Below are 23,830 nucleotides of genomic sequence, written 5' to 3' on the forward strand. Positions count from 1 at the left end.
CTTCTGCCTGACGATCTGTGCCAACGGAATGTGGCGGTTGTATCGCGAGGAGCGGGAAAGGCGGCGTAGGTGAGTATATAATCGTTTTGTTTTTTTTAAATTATTTTTAACATTAGATGTTTTTACTATTGGCGCTGCATAGGCCGCGTCAATAGTAAAAAACTTGGTCACACAGGGTTAATAGCAACGGTAACAGAGTGCATTACCCGCGGCATAACGTGGTCCGTTACCGCGGGCATTAACCCTGTGTGAGCGGTGACCGGAGGGGTGTATGCGGGCGGCGGGCAGTCAGTGTGCGGAGTAAGGAGCGGCCATTTTCTTCCGGACTGTGCGCGTCACTGATTGGTCGCGGCAGCCATGACAGGCAGCTGCCGAGACCAATCAACGAACGAATAACCGTGACAGAAGGACAGACAGACGGAAGTGACCCTTAGACAATTATGTATATCGATAGATAAGGAAGCTGTGATGCATGGACAGTAGCCCCTTCATGCAGAGCAGTACACATTTAGGTGGCGTTGTGGAGTGATCACAGGGCACAGTTATGCCCCGTGTGCGCAGGCTCAGGAGCTCTCCTCCATAGTACTGTCTTTTAATTAAATTTGGTACACTGCAGGATAGAGTTTAACTTTTTTTTATTGATAAATTTGTTTTATTGATCTTTTTAATTCTCTGTACTCCTGTCTTTTTTTGGGTGAGCATGATCTGAACGTGTAAGCCGAGCCGTAGTATTGTGAATTGTGTGGCGTCAGGTTGCTTTACATAAACAGTAAACTAATCTCCCTCCTAGAATTGAATGTACAGTATGTAAACATTCCTGTACATGACCCAACCTGAGAAGTGTGCCCTATTAACCTCTGCATTGCTGCCTGCTCTGACATAAGAAGGCGATCGGGAGCTTCTCCTTGCGCACAATGACATGAGTATGTGAGCGCTGAGGTTTCACCTAGACTTGGTCACACCGCTATTAATTGATAGTTATGAGCGTATTCACTCTGGGTCCCAGCTGGTAGGAGCCTGGCAGCTCGGACTAATGCAGGAATGTTTACAGGTCTGTCTGTAATGTTACTGGGTGTGTATCGACCTCGGTTGACATGAGCAGCCATTGCAGGCAGGAGTTTCTCCACGCTGCTTATCTATCTGCGCTGGTTATGTAATCTTGATGATCACATGCGTTATGCCTTACACCCCCTTCCCAACACAGGCTGTCGGCCAAAATCAGAGGATTGTGGGGGTTTAAAAAAAAAAAAAGGCTCACAGCAGAATGTGATAAAATAACAAAAAAGATAAGTGCTCACCAAATCGGCCCTAACACCCCCTTTGCTGCGACGGCCCCTGCCACCTCCACAATGAAGACATCAGGTGCATCTGACTGTGCAGCCAATCACAGGCCTCAGCAGTGATGACATCAGGTGAATCTCTGACTGTGCAGCCAATCACAGGCCTCAGCAGTGATGGCATCAGATGCATCTGTGACTATGCAGCCAATCACAGGCCTCAGCAGTGATGACATCAGATGCATCTCTGACTGTGCAGCCAATCACAGGCCTCAGCAGTGATGCTAGCTTGTTTGTCACAATACTGTAAAGCCAGTGATTGTCTGCAGCAGGAGTCAGAATTTCTCCAGGGTCTCGGCTGCCGGGGGGTAGCTGGAGTTCCTAGAGGACATCATTTGGGTCGTTTTTTACTGATCTCGGTGTTGCGATTGCCGTTATTAACAGTGACCGCAAAGAAAAAAGTTATATTCTCCATTATTTAATTTCTCTCTCCTCTGATGTGATCGCAGGAACCCCCCGAGATCGGCCGGCTGGCAACAATAGGAAAATTTTCCTATTGGTTCATTTTGATCACTGTGATGGACACTATCGCAGTGATCAAAATAAAAAAAAAAAAGTAAATAAAACCCCCTTTTATCACCCCCCTTAGATAGGGAAAATAATGAAATAAAAAAAATTATTTCCTTTTTTCCATTAGGGTTAGAGTTGGGCTGAGGTGGGGGTTAGGGCTAAGGTTGGGGTTTAGGAGTGTGTTGGGGTTAGGGTTACAATTGGGAGGGTTCCACTGTTTAGGTACATCAGGGGGTTTCCAAACACAACATGGCCCCCACCATTGATTCCAGCCAATTTTGCATTCAAAAAGTCAAGCTGTGCTCCCTCCCTTCTGAGCCCTGCCAGGCACCCAAACAGTGGCTTTCCCCACATATGGGGTATCGGTGTACTCAGGAGAAATTGTACAACAAATTTTGTGGTCCAGTTTCTCCTGATACCCTTGTGAAAACAAAAAAAATAGTTCCAAAGTAAATTTATTGTGTAAAAACGTAAAATGTTAATTTTTTTCCTTCCACATTGCTTTAGTTCTCGTGAAGCACCTGAAGAGTTAATAAAGTTCTTGAATGTGGTTTTGTGCATCTTGAGGGGTGCAGTTTTTAGAATGGTGTCACTTTTGGGTATTTTCTTTAAAATTGACCCCCCAAAGTCACTTCAAATGTGAGGTGGTCCCTAAAAAAAAAAAAAAAAAAAAGGTTTTGTAAATTTTGTTGGAAAAATGAGATCGCTGGTTTAACCCTTATAACGTCCTAACAAAAAAATATTTTTTTTTCCAAAATTGTGCTGATGTAGACATGTGGGAAATGTTATTTATTGACTATTTTGTGTGACATATCTCTCTGATTTAAAGGCATAATAATTCAAAGTTTGAAAATGGCTAAATTTTCAACATTTTCACCATATTACCATTTCTTTCATAAATAAACTCAAGCCATATTGAAGAAATGTTACCGCGAACATGAAGTACAATATGTCACGAAAAAACAATCTCAGAATCAGTGGAATCTGTTGAAGTGTTCCAGAGTTATAGCCTCATAAAGTGACAGTGGTCAGAATTGCAAAAATTGGCCCGGTCATTAGGCAGCAAATTGGCTGTCACTAAGGGGTTAAAGGTTAGCGGTTCAAGTTCCAAACAATCGACGCCTTTAAAACTCCTTTTTGCTTTTCCTGGCTACACGGTAACATAACTCGGCATTTAGGTATTTTCTCATACTTAGCCTTGTCTAGGCTCTATTGCTTGGGCTTGGGACAGCCTAAAATCTCTTACCCAATCTGTTTCACATATATATTATCACCCAATAGAACTATACAATCCGGTTATGTAGTAACATCTTGTTTTATAGTTGCGTGTATCTTAATTTGGCAAAAATTTTAATTTTCTATTAAAAAAAAAAAGAAGGGATTTCCAGTAAGAGTCCTAACGTGCCTGGCACGCCTGTGTCCCTCCCAAGTATCCGTGACCTCTGATATTTTATGACTGTAAACAAAGATTGGCTTTATATGGTTATTAAACTTTACCCACATGAGTAATTATATCTAAAGTATGTGCTCTTTATCGAGAAATTACATAAGGTGAAAAATCATTGGTGTGCGCATCGGTAATTGGACCAGTCTGTTGTCGGTGGAGTATACAATGCAGCATACGGACTAAAAATTTGGGGGGTCTAAGTCTGGCATGAGGATATGTTAGTATGGCCCATTGGACCTGTCACACAGTTTCCTGACTTGACTTTATCTAAAAAACAAAAAACCTGCTATTCTCGCCGTCCATTGTCCGACGATGCGCTCGCGCCTGCCGCCAGCTTCAGTTCCCAGAGATGCATTGCAAAATTACCCAGAAGACTTAGCGGTCTCGCGAGACCGCTAAGGCTACGTTCACATTTGCGTTGTGCGCCACTGCGTCGGTGACGCAACGCACAACGCAAATAATAACGCACCAAAACGCACGCAAAAACGCTGCGTTTTGCGACACATGCGTCGTTTTTTGCCGAAATTTGGACGCAAGAATAATGCAACTTGTTGCGTTTTCTGCGCCAGGCGCTGGTGGTAAAAAAAAAAAAGCATGCGTCGCACAACGCATGTCCATGCGTCCCCCATGTTAAATATTGGGGCGCATGACGCATGCGTCGCCCGACGCAAACACGCAAAACGCTAATTTGAACGTAGCCTAAGGCTACTTTCACACTTGTCCGTCCATACGGGCCGTCGCAAACCGTCGGCCTGACGTACCGACGGACAGTGTGAATGATTAGCACAACGTGGGCAGCGGATGCAGTTTTACAACGCATCCGCTGCCCATTGTTAGTTCTGGGGAGGAGGGGGCGGAGTTTCAGCCACGCATGCGCGGTCGAAAATGGCGGACCCGACACACAAAAAAAGTTACATGGAACCGCCAAAACCACGACGCATCTGTTGCACGACGGATGCGACGTGTGGCAATGCGTCGCTAATGCAAGTCTGTGGAGAAAAAATGCATCCTGCGGGCAACTTTGCAGGATGTGTTTTTTTTCTCCAAAACGACGCATTGCGACGTCCGTCACACGATGCTAGGGTGAAAGTAGCCTAAGTCATCTGGGTAATTTCGCAATGCATCCTGGGAACGAAAGATGGAGGCAGCCGCGCGCGCGCGCATCGGCACAGCTTTGCTGGACCCCGGTGGGTGAGTATATAACTATTTTTTTATTTTAATTACACGGTGAGTGGCCGGGCCCGGGCATACTGATCTATGTGTACGGTGGCCCCAGCTGTGCGGAGTAGTCGTGTATCATATGAAGCTGTATGGGACTATTTACTTCTATGGCCAGTGATAGATACTATGTCGGCTGTGCTATATATTACGTGGCCTGTGTTATATATTACGTGGCCTGTGTTAGATATTAGTGGCCTGTTACATACTACGTGGGCTATGTTATATACTACGTGGCTGCCATATACTGCGTGGGCTGTATTATATACTACGTGGGCTGTATTAACGCATCGGGTATTCTACAATATGTATGTATGTATGTATATAGCAGCCACATAGTATATAGCACAGGCCACGTAGTACTCCTATATGCTACGTGGCCTGGGCTATATACTATGTGGCTGCCATACATACATACATACATACATACATACATACATACATACATACATATTCTAGAATACCCGATATGTTAGAATCGGGCCACCATCTAGTCTACTATATAATCGTCTAATTCTGTCTGTTTGTAATGGAAAGCCCGCGTTGCTGATTGGTCGCGCCAGCCGCCCTCGACCAATCAGCGACAGGCGCAGTCCGGCCGTAGTTCAGTCACTTTTACTGAACATGTTCAGTCACAGTGCGACAGTTCAGTCACGTTTACAAAACACGTTCAGTCAGTCACAGTGTGACAGTTCAGTCACTGAACACGTTCAGTCGGTCACAGTGTGACAGTTCAGTCACGTTTACTGAACACGTTCAGTCAGTCAGAATATTCTAGAATACCCGATGTGTTAGAATCAGGCCACCATCTAGTTAGTTTATAAAGGGGCTATTCACTACTTTGAAAGTGACACCACCCTGGGCACACTAATATTAAGAAATAATGAAAACCTACAATCTCCTCCTAGAACAACAATAATTCTCCACACTTGGTACTGTGTCCCCTTGCCAGTGTCCTGTCATCAACATTCGGTGGAGGAGACTCGTGGTGGTCCACAAAGTTTAACACTCTCATGATTCATTGTTATCAAGGGAGCTAAGCCACCGCCTAATGTGTCTGGAAGCAGCAAATTCCCCTCTCCCTATTGAGAACACATGTACGCTCAGCTGAACAGCACATTCATGTGTGTGTATGGTTAAGTCTGGAGATATAGCGGACCGATTAACAAGCCTTTTGTTGACCACTATTAATGGTCTGTGGCCAACTTTAGAGCTCCAAGAATCGTCTACATGCCACACTTTAAGCTGCTAATGTTGGGTAGCGTCTATGTATTTTGTACTTGCATGAACAATTACAAGAAAAATGGGAATTTTTAAATAATTTGTATTTGAGGAAATAAATCAGGTGAAATAACTTTTGGGAATTCCATCCGTCAAGGCCAACGCAAGTGTGTATGTGGAAGTTTGTTCTGTAACCATGTAGGACTACTTTATACAAAACGTCCCTGCAATCCGCAGCTCAGAAAAGTGAAGATTTGCTACCCTTTCATATACAGTATATACAGGTGCTTCTCACAAAATTAGAATATCATCAAAAAGTTAATTTTTCAGTTCTTCAATACAAAAAGTGAAACTTGTATATTATACAGAGACATTACAAAGTGATCTATTTCAAGTGTTTATTTTTGTTAATGTTGATGATTATGGCTTACAGCCAATGAAAATACAAAACTCATTATCTCCGTGAATTAGAATAATTAACAAAAAACATCTGCAAAGCCTTCCTAAGCATTTAAAAATATCCCTTAGTCTGTTTCAGTAGGATCCACAATCATGGAGAAGACTGCTGACTTGACAGGTGTCTAGAAGGCAGTCACTGACACACTCCACAAGGAGGGTAAACCACAAAAAAAGAAAAAAAAAAGCTGGCTGTTCAGAGTGCAGTATCCAGGCATATTAATGGAAAGTTAAGTGGAAGGAAAATGTGTGGTAGAAAAAGGTGCACAAGTAACTGAGATAACCGCAGTCTTGAAAGGTTTAAGAAAAGGCCATTAAAACATTTGGGTGAGATTCACAAACAGTGGACTGCTGCTGGAGTCATTGCTTCAAGAGCCACCACACATAGATGTATCCAGGACATGGCCTACAAGTGTCGCATTCCTTGTGTCAAGCCACTCATGACCAATAGACAATGCCAGAAGCGTCTTACCTGGGCCAAGGAGAAAAAGAACTGGACTGTTGCTCAGGGGTCCAAGGTGTTGTTTTCAGATGAAAGTAAATTTTGCATTTCATTTGGAAATCAAGGTCCCAGAGTCTGGAGGAAGAGTGGAGAAGCCACAATCCAAGCTGAGGTCTAGTGTGAAGTATCACTGTGCTTGATTGGCCAGCAAACTCTCCTGACCTTAACGCCATAGAGAATCTATGGGGTATTGTCAAGAGGAAGATGAGAGACACCAGACCCAACAATGCAGACGACCTGAATTCTGCTATCAAAGCAACCTGGGCTTCCATAACACCTCAGCAGTGCCACAGGCTGATCGCCTCCATGCCACGTCGCATTGATGCAGTAATTGATGGAAAAGGAGCCCCGACCAAGTATTGAGTGCATTTACTGAGCGTACATTTCAGTATCCCAACATGTTGAATATTAAAATAATTTTTCAAGCTGGTGTTATAAAGTATTCTAATTTGCTGAGATAATGACTTTTGGATTTTCATTGGCTGTAAGCCATAATCATCAACATTAACAGAAATAAACACTTGAAATAGATCACTCTGTTTGTAATGACTCTATATAATAGGAGTTTCACTTTTTGCTTTGAAGAACTGAAATAAAGAATAAAATCTCTACAATAAAGTTTAAAGAGGCAACCCTCAGTCATTGTACAGTGTCCCTGCTTGGAATCACACACATTAAAAAGGAAGTTACTCATTATAGGTCTGAAACGTGCAAGCAATGATGTGTACTACATGGTGTTAACCCATTAGAGGAGTATAGATGAATTGCCATTAATAGTCTTTAGATTCCGAGTACCACTAAAGGCCCTCCAAGCTCAGAGATTCTTTTTCCGTGCACCAAATAATCTTCTGGATTCTACCTGTGTGACAGCAAGCGGATCTCACACATGGTGTCGTTCAGTTCTTTATAGGAGTCTGACAAACGGTTACAAACTTTTTCATGATATTCTAATTTTGTGAGAAGCGCCTGTATGTTTTGGAGGTTCTCGGTGTAGCAAAAAAGTAGTGATCTCTTGAAATAATGTCTTTCTGAGTTTATAGATGGATTTATAGTAGCAAGATAATCTGGTTGAGGCTGCTTATAAGGGAGCGTCTACATGGACTGACCAGCGGCACAATATGCACCGATCAGATGTCATTTAGTTACCTCTACAGGCAGACCAAAGTAAGAGAAGAGACAAAGCAGCCAGCAAGTGCTTAGTACTAGTGATGAGCAAACGTGCCCTGATAAGGTGTTATCTGAGCATGCTCAGGTGCTAACCGAGTGTCTTCGGCGTGCTTGAAAAATGTCAGAGTCCCCACGGCTGCATGTCTCACGGCTAATCGACAGCCGTAACACCTGCAGGGATTGTCCGTTAGCACCCGAGCATGCCCAGATAACGCCTGATCAGAGCACATTCGCTCATCACTACTCAGCACCTCTGGGAACTGTTTTGAGTCTGTTGGAGAAATGCCAATGGTCTGTAAAGCTGTCAGAGTAAAAGAGGGATATTTTGATTTAACACACCAATCTGCTTTGTGTTGCGTGTTTCTTCTTTCCACATGTGTTTTTGTGGTTTTGACCATTTCAGTCTGAATTTAAAGTGTGCACATTCTAGTAAGAAGGAAAACCATTGCATGAACACGTGTGTCCAAACTTTTGACACTGTGTGTGTATATAATTTTTCTTTGTGTATATATAGCAGAAAGGTGTTATTTCTGAATGCCAGGGGTTCTCGTTAGTTAATTTACACCTTTTTGTAGGCAGCCCGGCCGCAGTAATATAGCAATAAAACCGCTGTAAAATATCACACACTAAATGGAAATGTGTGCATTATGTCTCGCTTGTTTCCTATACTGTGCCATTTATGGGGGAAAAAAATTCTATACCACATACAAGAAAGGTAGTCTATATGATATATTCTATACACAAACTCTAAGGAAAGTTGTGGAATTATGGTAATCACAGGATTGATAGACATGTTAAAGATATACACGTGATAAAACAAATTGGAACAACATTTTGAAAACCTCAACATTTTAATTTTGGTATAGAGTATTAGCACCACACATATACCTGCACTTTCACGTTTTGGCATACTGTCAGAGATGTTAATAATGGTTGTCTGAGGAATGTTCTGCCACGCAACATACACTTGGCAAATCAAGATCCGCAGCTGGCACCGGCTTTGCTGACAGTGACTTCCAAGATGTGCTCAATGACAAACTTGTCTAGAGATGCTTTAGGCCACGAGGGCGGCCATTCTTCAATTCTGATTAGACCAGGTGGGCAATTTCATGAGTTCTTAATGAGGGAACATCACTCAGGTTCTACTCCTGGGATTGTTGTAGACTGGCGTAATGTACAGTGGTTAGATTTACTGTGAACAGCCTGTGTGGCCTGAATATGCCTGCAGTGTCTCCGGATTCAGGCCACCATAGCCTGCAGTCTCTCTGGATTCAGGCCACACGTAGCCTGCAGTGTCTCCGGATTCAGGCCACACACAGCCTGCAGTGTCTCCGGATTCAGGCCACACATAGCCTGCAGTGTCTCCGGATTCAGGCCACACACAGCCTGCAGTCTCTCTGGATTCAGGCCACACATAGCCTGCAGTGTCTCCGGATTCAGGCCACCATAGCCTGCAGTGTCTCCGGATTCAGGCCACACACAGCCTGCAGTGTCTCCGGATTCAGGCCACACGTAGCCTGCAGTGTCTCCGGATTCAGGCCACACGTAGCCTGCAGTGTCTCCGGATTCAGGCCACACGTAGCCTGCAGTGTCTCCGGATTCAGGCCACACGTAGCCTGCAGTGTCTCCGGATTCAGGCCACACGTAGCCTGCAGTGTCTCCGGATTCAGGCCACACGTAGCCTGCAGTGTCTCCGGATTCAGGCCACACGTAGCCTGCAGTGTCTCCGGATTCAGGCCACACGTAGCCTGCAGTGTCTCCGGATTCAGGCCACACGTAGCCTGCAGTGTCTCCGGATTCAGGCCACACGTAGCCTGCAGTGTCTCCGGATTCAGGCCACACGTAGCCTGCAGTGTCTCCGGATTCAGGCCACACGTAGCCTGCAGTGTCTCCGGATTCAGGCCACACGTAGCCTGCAGTGTCTCCGGATTCAGGCCACACGTAGCCTGCAGTGTCTCCGGATTCAGGCCACACGTAGCCTGCAGTGTCTCCGGATTCAGGCCACACGTAGCCTGCAGTGTCTCCGGATTCAGGCCACACGTAGCCTGCAGTGTCTCCGGATTCAGGCCACACGTAGCCTGCAGTGTCTCCGGATTCAGGCCACACGTAGCCTGCAGTGTCTCCGGATTCAGGCCACACGTAGCCTGCAGTGTCTCCGGATTCAGGCCACACGTAGCCTGCAGTGTCTCCGGATTCAGGCCACACGTAGCCTGCAGTGTCTCCGGATTCAGGCCACACGTAGCCTGCAGTGTCTCCGGATTCAGGCCACACGTAGCCTGCAGTGTCTCCGGATTCAGGCCACACGTAGCCTGCAGTGTCTCCGGATTCAGGCCACACACAGCCTGCAGTGTCTCCGGACTTGTCTCCCATTAAGCACATCGTTGATTGGCAATTGTAATGGGAGCTGCCAGCAGAGGATGTTGATGATTTGCCCACTTGCATTTAGGGGGGAAGAACAGTCATCAGACAGCCATTAATAACCTCACTGATGGCAGCCTAAGTGTGTAAATGCGTATTACCATTTCTATTGATTCTGTAATTTATTATTTCCAGAACACCACAGCTTTTTTTTCTTTGTGTTGCAATTTCAATGTCGAGGAGTGAGGCGTGACATATCCCACATACACTCCTCAACATTGAACACCAAAAAGAAAGTTGTTTCTATTTATTGAGATTTGTGCTCACGAACTGTGGTATCAAATAAAATGGATAAAAATGTTTTGTATTATCACTAGTGATGAGTGAAATATACTCGTTTCTCGAGATTTCTCGATCGTGCTCGGGGGTCCTCCGGGTATTTTTTAGTGCTGGGAGATTTAGTTTTTCTTGCCACTGCTGAATGATTTACAGCTACTAGCCAGCATAAGTACATGTGGGGATTCCCTAGCAACCAGGCAACCCCCACATGTACTTATGCTGGCTAACAGATGTAAATCATTCAGCTGCAGCGATGAAAACTAAATCTCCGATCACTAAAAAAATACTCGGAGGACACCCGAGCGTGCTCGAGAAATCTCGAGTAACGAGTATATTCGCTCATCACTAATTATAACCTTAGAAAAGAAAGACAAAATGAATCTTCTGCATGGAGGTTGGGAAATGTGCGTGATTGTGAAAGATGAGCCATCCTTGGCTCAGTGGCCATAGTGGACGGTGGTGTTGTGGGGTACTCCTGTGGTCACCATGCCTCTGCAGGAGACGGCAGATGCTATTGTACAGTGCAGGATTTGTGGCCTCCATTGCCAGGATCCCTGAGCCCCACCATCTGCATCTTCGCTCTGTACCGGCTGTAGGTGTCAGTGTTCGGGCCTGGTTCCCCGGCAGATGGGAGGGGGTGTGTGTCCCTGACTCCATGCCAGAGGAGGAGGCATCGGGCAGCACTGACAGCTGAAGCACCTGCTCCTCCCTCCACCTCCTCCCTTCTTCTGTGCGATGGAGAGGCTGCAGTGAGCTGGCTGTGGGTGCAGAGGCAGAAGAGGAGACGCGATGGTGACACCGGGCCAGCCCTTGTGTGCGAGCTGCGGCCGGACCGGGCAGCCCCTGTCAGCATGACTGAGCCTTCTCCGCGCCCCCACTGTTCGGTGCTCAGCTGCTTTGTGAGTCTGCTCTGCTGCTACGTGGAGGCGATGTTCTGGGAGAGGGGTTGGTAGGGTGCTCTGAGTGAGGTCTGACACTGGGACCTGGCATTTTCCTGCACACACCCACAAAGACCCCTTAGACTTGGCAAAGCCACCAGGCCTCCGCTGCGTTCTGTAGTGAATAGTTTGAACCACTCCCTTCCAGGGATAAGCCCTGCTTTTAGACGTGCCTTTTGTTTGTGTGCCTGCTATTGTATGCGCTGGGGATGCCCATCATGCCCAGTAACAGGGTGTGTGTAGACGGGGTTGCCCATAGTCACTGGTGGGCACCGTGGCGTGTGTAGGTAAATCTCACATCCATTCCCAGGCATATTGTGTTCTGCTTGTTCATGATGGATGGAGCTGGAGAAAGTACGTATGGTTTGTGGTGCAGAGGTCTTACCTGTCTAGGCCCGGTGACGGCAAACCTTCTGTCAGCCAAGTACATCGTCACTTGGCAGGTTGTGCTGTTTGGCCGTGGTCCGGGTGGAAATGATTGCTCTGCAAACCCGTCACATTCCCACTCATTTACCAGGACGTTTAACCTTCCAAGGTATACGGAGAAATGTCCGGCTCTGTCGTAGTGAGGAGGCTGATAAACACCAGGAAAACTTCATTACTCACTTTCCTAAGAGCCTATGGAGCATCCGTTTCCATCCATTCTCACCTGATTTTGCAAGTCTACTCATTGGGAATCTATATCTATATATCTATAGCCATGTAAATGCTGTGACTATCCTAACCTGCTGCCTTATTATATTAATAAGGTGAATGCCAGGGGTAGGACAGGATGATGACATGCCAAGATCATCAAGCATATCAACATGTGTATTTTGCTTGGTAAGCTCCTCTATGATCGGGTTATTCATTTCATGAGTAGTAATGGTGCCCAAGCAATTGTCCTTTTCCACCTTTGCCTCCATCACAATTTTTAGCTAAAATAGGTATGACACCAGAACGTAGAGGAATGGAACAGGGACTCCTGGGAGTTCTTCCCATTGATTTATGTACCTGGCTATTGATTGAAAGTCGAAGGAAAAGACCTCTTAGTATGATTTGTGGTTTGCATAGCTCTCCTCTGCGGATCTGGGATTTATTCCTAATGACCTGTTGGTATAATTCATAGGGACACTGCAGCACCAGTGCATTAGGTATAACCTAGACATCTTGTGTTTCACATCTGACTGAAAAGATGGTTTTTACTTGTTAAAGGAACTAGTGACTGTATTCGTGCTCCCAAAACTGTGGTCAGTATAAATCAGTCTGTCTGTCTGGCTGCACGATTACAACACCAGTCTGGGGCCATTGGGGGAGACCAGGGTGGTCCTAGACAGATTATCTTTTGCCTCACTTTAAATCATTGACAGGTCTCTCTTACATGTACATAGGGAGAGCCCTGTCAATCGCCTGGAGAGGGGTGAGGAGAGTCCGGTCCGGGACCACATCAGACCCATCTCCTCTCTGCCTACGGTCCCTGGATGGTTCATTATACTTTGTTTTTGCTGATTATCTGGAGCATTCCAGATTAAAACATACTCATCTGCAGTCACACAGCCCGGATCGGGTTCATGCCGCCCATGGTTTGGGCACTATGACTTGACTGACAAATTCCCTCACGCACAGTCTTGATGACCTGTTCTCTGTAGACCTCTTGAACTGTAATACACATGAGACCTGTTGGTGTAGTATTCCCATTCTGGCTGGGGTAATGCTTTGGCCACGACACCTGTCACGCACCCAAGTTCGCTCACTTCCGCTGTTACGTCACAGTGCAATAATATAAGTGAATGGGCTTGATTTGCAACCTTGAGGTACTGTGACAAAGAACGTGCAAGAAGTCCAACCCTGTCTCCTGTCACTTGTATTGTACTGTGATGTAGCCGCGCACTGAGCAAACCTTTGTCACACGTCATATGTTGTGGCCAAAGTCACAGTGTAGCCCCAAATATGTACAGGTTTCCTTTTTTCAAGGTATAGGGGGATGTGCAGCTTTTCTAATAGAGAAATGCATTTTCAACATCTTTATTTAACCAGTGTCGGCTGTCTAATGTGCCCTTCAATAGTTAGGAGCTGAAGGCTTGTTTGGTCAACAGCTGTTCCTCTTGCTTTCTCATACACACGCATACTCTGCTACACTGAGCATGCATGTAATTTCAGTAGGCAGAGGGGAACAAGCTGCTCACACACTTCTGCTGCCGGCTTATCTTTTATGAGAACATAGGGTAAGGCATATTGAAATCCAACATGCCTGATCCTTTTCTGCCATCATGAGATTCTATATTTTCCCCACGTGCATTAGATTTCCCTAACTAAATCAGCTGGGTAAGTGTTGGGACTGACACACTCACACACTTAATGTCTGCCAGCTATAACAAATATAATTTGATTATTTATGACTTCTGTTCATTTCAGTAGTGGCCAATTTGCAGGACCCATTCTTGGCCAAGAAACCGTTAAGTGAGCTGAGCTGTTCTGCTCCTCAATCAGCCGCTGTCGAGGTGCCAAGAGTGTGAGACACGCACACACGCATGCACACGCACGAACACACGCACACGCACACACACACACGCACACACTGTGTTTTGGTTCACTGTCATGCTGGAAGACCCAGCCACGATCCATCTTCACTGCTCTTGCTGAAGAAAGTAGGTTGTTGGCCAAAATCTTGTGATACATGACCCCATCCATCCTCCCTTCAATACTTTGCAAGTCGTCAGTCCCTTTTGCAGAAAAGTACCCCCAAAGTATGATGTTTCACCCACCCATACATCATGGTTGGGATGTTGTTCTTGGGGTTGTACTCATCCTTTTTTCCTCCACTCACAGCAAATAGAGTTGATACCAAAAAGATCTATGTTGGACTCATCTGACCACATGACATTCTCCCATGCCTCCTCTGGATCATCCAGATGGCGGTTGGCAAACTTCAAACAGGTCTGGACATGTGGCAGGAGCAGAACCAGCCTGTGTGCCCTGCAGGATTTTAATCCATGACTGCGTAGTGTTACTAACGGTAATGTTCGACACTGTGGTCCCAGCTTTCTTCAGGTCATTGACCAGGTCCTCCTGTGTAGTTCTGGGATGATTCCGAACCTTTCTCAGAATCATCTTTACCCCACGAGGTGAGATCTTGCTTGGAGCCCCAGACCAAGGATGATTGACAGTCATCTTGTGTTTGTACCATTTTTTAATAATTGTGCCGACAGTGGTTGCCTTCTCACCAAGCTGGTTGCCTATTGTCCTGTAGCCCATCCCAGCCTTGTGCAGGTCTACAATGTTGTCCCTGGTGTTCTTAAACAGCTCTTTGGTCATAAGCATGGTGGAGAGGTCGGAATATGATTGAGTGTATGGACAGGTGTCTTTTATACAGGTAACGAGTTCAAAAAGGTGTATTTAATACACGTAATGAGTAGGAGGCCTTCTTAAAGGGACACTGTCACCTGAATTTGGAGGGAACAATCTTCAGCCATGGAGGCGGGGTTTTTGTGTTTTTTGTTTCACCCTTTCCTTACCCGCTGGCTGCAATATTGGATTGAAGTTCATTCTCTGTCCTCCGTAGTACATGCCTGCACAAGGTGCAATCTTGCCTCGCGCAGGCGTGTACTATGGAGGACAGAGAATGAACTTCAATCCAATATTGCAGCCAGCATGTAGCCAGCGGGTAAGGAAAGGGTGAATCAAACACCCGAAAACCCCGCCTCCATGGCTAAAGATTGTTCCCTCCAAATTCAGGTGACAGTGTCCCTTTAAAGGGAACCTGTCACCCCCCCTCCCCCTCCCAGGCGTTTGTAACTAAAAGATCTACCTTGTGCAGCACTAATGCTGCATTCTGCCATGGTGGCTCTTTTATTTGAGGTCCCTTCCACCGCTGAAAGAATTGTTTTTATAATTTCTTTCATACCTTTTAGTTTGTCAGGGAGGCAGGTCTTTTCCCCCTGACAGACGCCTCACAGCCATCAGTCATTTGCTTCTTTCCCCTGGTCGCCGCCTTCTCAGTGTTCAGTTATGTCCCCGGTACCTGCGCTGTCATTTGTTTTCTTGGGCATGCGCAGTTAGTGCTGCCCTTCGACTGACATCACATGAGGTCTTCATTCTCGCGCCTGCGTGTACACGCAACCCGAGATCCCGCCAGTCTCTTCTGATTTATTCACATGCGCAGTAGTTCTCTAAGGCTCTCCCCCATCTCCCTCCACCTCTTTCCTACATGTGATGTCAGTCGAAGGACAGCACTAACTGCGCATGCCCGAGAAAACAAATGACAGCGCATGTGCCGGGGACATAACTGAATGCTGAGGAGGCGGCTCCCAGGGGAAAGGAGCAAAAGACTGATGGCTGTGAGGCGTCTGTGTCAGGCGGGAAAGACTTGCCCCCTTGACAAACTAGAGCTATGAGGGGCACATTATAAAAACGATTATTTGAGCAGTGCCAGGGACCAGAACTAAAAGATCCACCTTGGCAGAATGCAGCATTAGTGCCGCACAAGGTGGCTCTTTTAGTTACAAACGCCTGGGGGGGGTGACAGGTTCCCTTTAAAGAAAAACTAGCAGGTCTGTGAGAATCAGGATTCTTGCTGGTGGTTAGGTGATCAAATACTTATTTCATGCAATAAAATGCAATTGTAATAATCATAAAATGTGATTTTCTGTTTGTTTGTTTGTTTTGTTTTAACCTATAGGCTATGTGCACAAGTTACGGATTAGGCTTAGGAATTTCTGGTGCGGATTCTGCCTCTCCTGGCAGAAAACGCAGCTGCGGATTTGTTGCTTGTTTTTGTGTTGATCCACAGCGTTTTTTTTGCTGCGGATTTGCTGCGTTTTTTACCCCTGCGGATTTCTATAATGGAATGGGTACAAAAACACTGCAGATCCGCAAAAAAGTGACATGCTACTTCTTTTAAACCGCAGCATTTCCGCAGCGGATTTTCCACAACGTGTGAACAGCTTTTTTTTTTTCCCCCTCATTGATTTACATTGTACTGTAAATCAATTGCGGATCTGCAGCGTGTCTGCACCCCAAAAAACGCTGCGGATCCACAGAGAGTCTGCAACGTGTGCACATAGCCTCAGATTTTATCTTCTCACAGTTGAAGTGTACTTGCGATAAAAATTACAGACCTCTGCATTCAGCAAATCAGCAGTGTATCAAATACTTATTTTTTGTGTGTGTGTATATATATATATATATATATATATATATATATATATATATATATATATATATATATATATATATATATATATATATATATATATATATATATAAAATTTCTGTAATACTACAAACTGTAATATCTTTCTTAAGGGGACACTAACCATACTGAAGCACCCCCCTTCACCCGACACGAGAAAGTTAACATTAAAAATCCAAGCCTATATTTCGTCCTTTTGACCTATTTCTCTCATTGAAATTTTAACTGAGAAAAGTAGGACTCGATCTTTGATTTGTCCTCGCGCCGTCTGCTCCCTGTATAGGGCTCATACATAAGGGTCCCGCTGATCTCCTAGTGTATGGTTGTGTTCGGACTCCTCTGATGGCAGATACCAGGATAAAGGTGTGTTGGACAGGTTACCTTTCAGTGTGTTCAATGCTTTTTATTTTTTTCACTCCTGATTTTGCCTTACAAATACTGATGTAAATTCTGAACGTTTGAACGTGGCCTATGAATCGCTGGTTGACTATATAGCAAGTTGCTCGGCACTCGTTTCCCTGCTTGCTTAGACAGGCCGAGCAGTACAGTCACTTAGAGGGTGACTCTGTTCCCGGCAGCACATTCTTTACCTGTACTGATGTGCTGTCAATTATAATGTTATATTTTTCTGAGTGTTTTTCTCACTTGTCAGGTGATCGCTGCATTGTGATCCTACAGATCCTCGTCTGACGCTTATCTACATATCCAAGTGCCCCATAAGCTTCATGTACTCTGCCATTCTCCGGTAGAAAATAGGGGACAGATATGTACACCTTGTGGTGTTTTTTTTAATTTTCCTGCAGGTTTTCTAAACTGTTCCAAAACCTTATATCAAATCCTATAGACTGCCAGTCTCACTCTTCAGCTGTTTATCTCCTGGTGACTCTAAAAGGAACACTAAACCTAGAAGAGTATGATAAAACTAATATCCTACGTAAATCACTTATCACTCTTACCTTGCTTTTTTTCAGGGTGAAGAACCCCCCAGTCTGGAATATATCCAAGCCAAGGATCTGTTCCCACCCCGGGAACTAGTGAAAGAAGAGGATAAGTTACAGGTGAGATTTTATCACACGCGCTGTAGGCGCCAAGAAACCAGTCGCCTCCTTACTGTATATTGCCAATGCCCAGCACTTGGAAGGGCCGCTGTCACTGCAGCCTGGCCACGGTGCCCACACGGGACGCTCGCTTGGTCTGTATTGCCATATGCACACCTTCATTACCTGACGCCGTACTTTACTGCACATACACACTCTGTGTTTTGGTTTTCTAATTTTATTTTTCTTACTGGATCTGGTCGTTTCTGGCCACCCATGTCTGTAAATAAGAGGGAATGAGGACCACCTCTGATTCCAGGATCACAGTCCTGCAGGTATCTGGGTTTCATTCCCCCCCTTGTCGTCCACTTCTTCAGATGATAACGGAGGTGTCTGAGCCATGTCTCTCTGGCAGACAGGATAGTGGGAGACTTGTGCTGCAGCCAGCTGCTCCCCAGCCAGAGACGAGCAGGGTTTGCTCCTGTCCCCACACCTGCACAGCAGAGGAACGAGGCGACAAAAGAAGTGCTGCTCTTCTACACCAATAGGATGTTGCAGTAATTACTTTGGCAATCTAGAAAGACAATTCTATTTTTGTTGTTACCTGTTAGAATTTGAAAGTCATAGCTGTAACCTGAATGGAGAGGTCTATGGTTTGTGCTCCACCTTTTATAAACCGCTTTCTCCTCTACAAACCATATAATTTATGACGAGGTAAAGCTCTGTGCACACAGCGCTCTATTTGACTCATGTGCTGGGAAATGCTCCATTCACCCATCAAAAGCCTGACATGTCCTTTTCACCTTCCCTTGCATGGCGTACAGTACTCTTTAACAAATTAGTAATGTCCTGTAGAGGGGACGTCTGCAAAAAAATGTGTACATAGAGCTATCCTAGCTTGGCATAACTAATCCTAACTATAGGTGGCAAGAAGTGGACGGGCAATACATAAGAGCAGTTTAATGTCCCTCTCCCACATTTATACTGCCCTATAGTGCCATAGTGTAACCAAAAGCTCAGCCTGTCTGTAGGGGGTCACTGCTCGCGCTGCTGCACCATGTCCTGCAGTTGCACTCGTGCAGCCAGGGTTGGCCGTGCCAGCAGTCAGGGTTGGCCTCATGTTGGAAGCTCAGTCCCATTGAATAGTAAACTTGGCGTGCTGATTTTACTGTTCATCTCTAAGATAGGGAAGCCTTAGGGTATGTGCACACGATGCAGATTTAGTGCAGAACTGCAGCAGATTTTTCTGCAGCAGAAACGCTGCAGAACTGCACTGTGATCACACTACAATGTAAATCAATATGAAAAAAAAAGCTGTGCAGAAAAATTGCGCAGAAACGCTGCAGATTTCAAAGAAGTGCATGTCACTTCTTTTGTGCAGTTCTTTCTTTTGTGCAGTTCTGCAGCGTTTCTGCACCCCTCCATAATAGAAATCCATTGGTAAAAAAACGCATCAAAAACGCACAAAAAACGCATCAAAAACGCACCTGCGGATTCTGCCAGGAGATGCAGATTTAGTGCAGATTTTATGCAGAAAATTCTGCACCAAATCTGCATCGTGTGCACACAGCCTTACTGTGTTTTCTTTTTCTTAGTTTTATCAATCACCTTTTAGGAATATGGCACTTGCATTTCATGTGACCTCTCATCCAGTGCAGTATTCACTTGTGAAGCTGAACTGCAATACCAATAACCGCCTGTAGACAGGCTCTGACAGCCCCCGTATACACGTATACCCATACACCACACTGCTATGTAGGCACGTAAAGACACACACAGCTCTATGAAGGAACCTATAGATGTATATAGCTACAATATATGCAAATTGCCTCTTCAAAGAGAAAGAGGACTTTAACTCTATAGCGCCACCTGTTGGAAGTAGCGATCCTACAAGTCACAATCAACTTTTTAACAAGTCTTCTTGCAATATGGAAAATTACAGACCAAATTTGCATAGTCGGTAGTGTGTCAAATACTTATTTTCCCCACTGTAATGTTTGGCCCCGCCATGGAGCACCGAGCTCAGGATGCTGGGTAGCAGTGTGCTCATTGTGTAGAGAGGTGCTGTGGAATTTTATGTTCTAGTAAATTCAGTGTAGTAGACTGAATATTGGAATGGCTTATATCCATGTGATGGAGAGCACGGCATGGAAGCAGTGAGGTGTTTGTGCTTTATGCCAGTATGTCTTTTAAGGGCTTATCCAGGAAAATTTTAATTATATGCCAATGATCTTTTTACATAATAGTGTGACTTCTACATGTATATGTTGGTCCAATAGGATGCAGGTTCCCTGCTTTGGGGACTGGTACATGTCTATGGAAGTCTTGTTTCTGCTTCCTTAATGACACTGATCCATGTGGCTGCTTTGTTGGATCGTCATCCAAGTATGTGTCCGCTAAGGGGATGATGAAGGAGAAATCAGCCAGCCCCCTTCATTCACAGCTTTCCATTGATTGCGTTTCCTGCTGTGTTTGGACACAGACCTCATGAGTGATGTGTGGGGTCGGTGAGGGTATGAGCAGACTTTGTTGTTGGGACTAAGGAGTGGATCCCGGTCAACTGCCTCTCACCCCGCCAAACCAAATCTCACACTTTGCACTGATGAGGGGTGGTACCCCCAAAACAGTGTCTGCAAATTGAGATTCTGGTTTGGCGTTTATCCTGTGTCATGTGACAAGCCTCGTTAAAGGGTCGACATTGACTTTCAGGATGGCTACTTCCTATAGGTGGCGCTAGAGTTGTAGCCCTCCTACGCCCCGAAGAGACAATTTGCTTGTTAGTGTGCTGAAACTGCAAGTTTCACCTCATCCCTGAAAGCTTGAAAGGGGCTCTAGTGTTGTAATGGGGTCCGGAAAGTCACACATGACAGTCAGAGTATACTTTGTGTAAACCTGGGTGGTTGAATGGATTTAGGTCTTGGGATAGCCCCTTTTAATTTAAAAAAAAAAAAAAAGCCCTCATGTGTGCAATGTCTTATTTATTTGGACTTTCAGGGTTGCTGGCCCTTTACGCCGTTATGCTCTGCATCCTGATCCAATTTGCTACAGTGTATTTTTATTCCAGGCCGGTTTATATTGTTAATTATTCACGAACACAAATGTTTTCTGCTGTGCCCGTACATTTATGGAGCAATTACCAACATAAAGATTCTCGCTGACATGTTACAGCTTTCTGTGGTATGGAAATTGGGCACATGGACAGTGGGTGAAAGAAACCACACTGGAAGGGGGAGTCTGCTACTATGGACAGGCCCTTGATAGTAAGAAAAGTCCTCTGGGACCCTCGGTGATTACGGTAGCTGGCGTAATATGCACGTATCTGACAGCAGGAGGAGGTGCTGCGTTATCCTCCCTCCATCCCCAAGCTGCAGCGCCATTGTAGAGGGAGACAGGTATTCAGCAAAACTTCTTGAAATCGGTGCATTACAAGGAAATCTAAGAGGCTGCAGAGCTGGATTGTCACTGGATCATCTGTATCTTGTATATTATGGTTTTACATATGTGTTATAGTCTATAAGTTACCAAACTGACCATCAATAGTAACATAGTTAGTAAGTAAGGCCGAAAAAAGACATTTGTCCATCCAGTTCAGCCTATATTCCATCATAATAAATACCCAGATCTACGTCCTTCTACAGAACCTAATAATTGTATGATACAATATTGTTCTGCTCCAGGAAGACATCCAGGCCTCTCTTGAACCCCTCGACTGAGTTCGCCATCACCACCTCCTCAGGCAAGCAATTCCAGATTATCACTGCCCTAACAGTAAAGAATCCTCTTCTATGTTGGTGGAAAAACCTTCTCTCCTCCAGACGCAAAGAATGCCCCCTTGTGCCCGTCACCTTCCTTGGTATAAACAGATCCTCAGCGAGATATTTGTATTGTCCCCTTATATACTTATACATGGTTATTAGATCGCCCCTCAGTCGTCTTTTTTCTAGACTAAATAATCCTAATTTCGCTAATCTATCTGGGTATTGTAGTTCTCCCATCCCCTTTATTAATTTTGTTGCCCTCCTTTGTACTCTCTCTAGTTCCATTATATCCTTCCTGAGCACCGGTGCCCAAAACTGGACACAGTACTCCATGTGCGGTCTAACTAGGGATTTGTACAGAGGCAGTATAATGCTCTCATCATGTGTATCCAGACCTCTTTTAATGCACCCCATGATCCTGTTTGCCTTGGCAGCTGCTGCCTGGCACTGGCTGCTCCAGGTAAGTTTATCATTAACTAGGATCCCCAAGTCCTTCTCCCTGTCAGATTTACACAGTGGTTTCCCGTTCAGTGTGTAATGGTGATATTGATTCCCTCTTCCCATGTGTATAACCTTACATTTATCATTGTTAAACTTCATCTGCCACCTTTCAGCCCAAGTTTCCAACTTATCCAGATCCATCTGTAGCAGAATACTATCTTCTCTTGTATTAACTGCTTTACATAGTTTTGTATCATCTGCAAATATCGATATTTTACTGTGTAAACCTTCTACCAGATCATTAATGAATATGTTGAAGAGAACAGGTCCCAATACTGACCCCTGCGGTACCCCACTGGTCACAGCAACCCAGTTAGAGACTATACCATTTATAACCACCCTCTGCTTTCTATCACTAAGCCAGTTACTAACCCATTTACACACATTTTCCCCCAGACCAAGCATTCTCATTTTGTGTACCAACCTCTTGTGCGGCACGGTATCAAACGCTTTGGAAAAATCGAGATATACCACGTCCAATGACTCACCGTGGTCCAGTCTATAGCTTACCTCTTCATAAAAACTGATTAGATTGGTTTGACAGGAGCGATTTCTCATAAACCCATGCTGATATGGAGTTAAACAGTTATTCTCATTGAGATAATCCAGAATAACATCCCTCAGAAACCCTTCAAATATTTTACCAACAATAGAGGTTAGACTTACTGGCCTATAATTTCCAGGTTCACTTTTAGAGCCCTTTTTGAATATTGGCACCACATTTGCTATGCGCCAGTCCTGCGGAACAGACCCTGTCGCTATAGAGTCACTAAAAATAAGAAATAATAGTTTATCTATTACATTACTTAGTTCTCTTAGTACTCGTGGGTGTATGCAATCCGGACCCGGAGATTTATCTATTTTGATCTTATTTAGCCGGTTTCGCACCTCTTCTTGGGTTAGATTGGTGACCCTTAATATAGGGTTTTCATTGTTTCTTGGGATTTCACCTAGCATTTCATTTTCCACCGTGAATACCGTGGAGAAGAAGGTGTTTAATATGTTAGCTTTTTCCTCGTCATCTACAACCATTCTTTCCTCACTATTTTTTAAGGGACCTACATTTTCAGTTTTTATTCTTTTACTATTGATATAGTTGAAGAACAGTTTGGGATTAGTTTTACTCTCCTTAGCAATGTGCTTCTCTGTTTCCTTTTTGGCAGCTTTAATTAGTTTTTTAGATAAAGTATTTTTCTCCCTATAGTTTTTTAGAGCTTCAATGGTGCCATCCTGCTTTAGTAGTGCAAATGCTTTCTTTTTACTGTTAATTGCCTGTCTTACTTCTTTGTTTAGCCACATTGGGTTTTTCCTATTTCTAGTCCTTTTATTCCCACAAGGTATAAACCGCTTACACTGCCTATTTAGGATGTTCTTAAACATTTCCCATTTATTATCTGTATTCTTATTTCTGAGGATATTGTCCCAGTCTACCAGATTAATAGTAAGGGCTCTCCCAAGAATTCACCTACAAAATCATATAAACATACAGGAGTACAAGCCAGATTATAAAATTATCTTTATTAGACAATTATCAAAGAAATTAAACTAATTTTATAAGAGTATCTGACATAAGCAAGCATTCCTTCATGATCTAGAGTTCATAATTCATCGGTACGTCAAAGAGAGATCCTATATTCCCAGTATCATGCAAATAGACAACTCAAAGGTCTATAAAGTGCAAAAATGTGTTAAATCAATCTTCTTTAAGAATTATTTATTAATAGACCAGGAGTAAGAATAGGGGAACAATATCCTATCAATTGACATACAATAGAATAAGTGGTCAAGCACATGATTGAGGGGATACAGCCAAAATGAGGCAAGTAGTTGATCCTAGTACATGAAAGTTCAAAGACAAGTGGCGAATACCT

At 44.5% G+C, this 23,830-nt stretch overlaps 1 protein-coding gene across 3 annotated transcripts in view; it reads left to right on the plus strand.

Annotated features, from left to right (window-relative positions):
* The window catches only part of MTMR4 (myotubularin related protein 4), a 92,713-nt gene that overhangs the window by 26,244 nt on the left and 42,639 nt on the right, over window positions 1–23,830 (plus strand). For 2 of the 3 annotated variants that reach the window (XM_069761445.1, XM_069761446.1), the window contains exon 3: window positions 17,635–17,721. In XM_069761445.1, the coding sequence (XP_069617546.1) occupies window positions 17,635–17,721 (87 nt within the window). Of the gene's footprint in view, window positions 1–11,291; window positions 11,455–17,634; window positions 17,722–23,830 lie in introns of those variants that run through there. The other variant, XM_069761444.1, reaches the window with a different exon arrangement.

This window comes from Ranitomeya imitator, chromosome 3 (genome assembly GCF_032444005.1).
Source record: "Ranitomeya imitator isolate aRanImi1 chromosome 3, aRanImi1.pri, whole genome shotgun sequence".
In the NCBI taxonomy this organism is placed as follows: domain Eukaryota; kingdom Metazoa; phylum Chordata; class Amphibia; order Anura; family Dendrobatidae; genus Ranitomeya; species Ranitomeya imitator.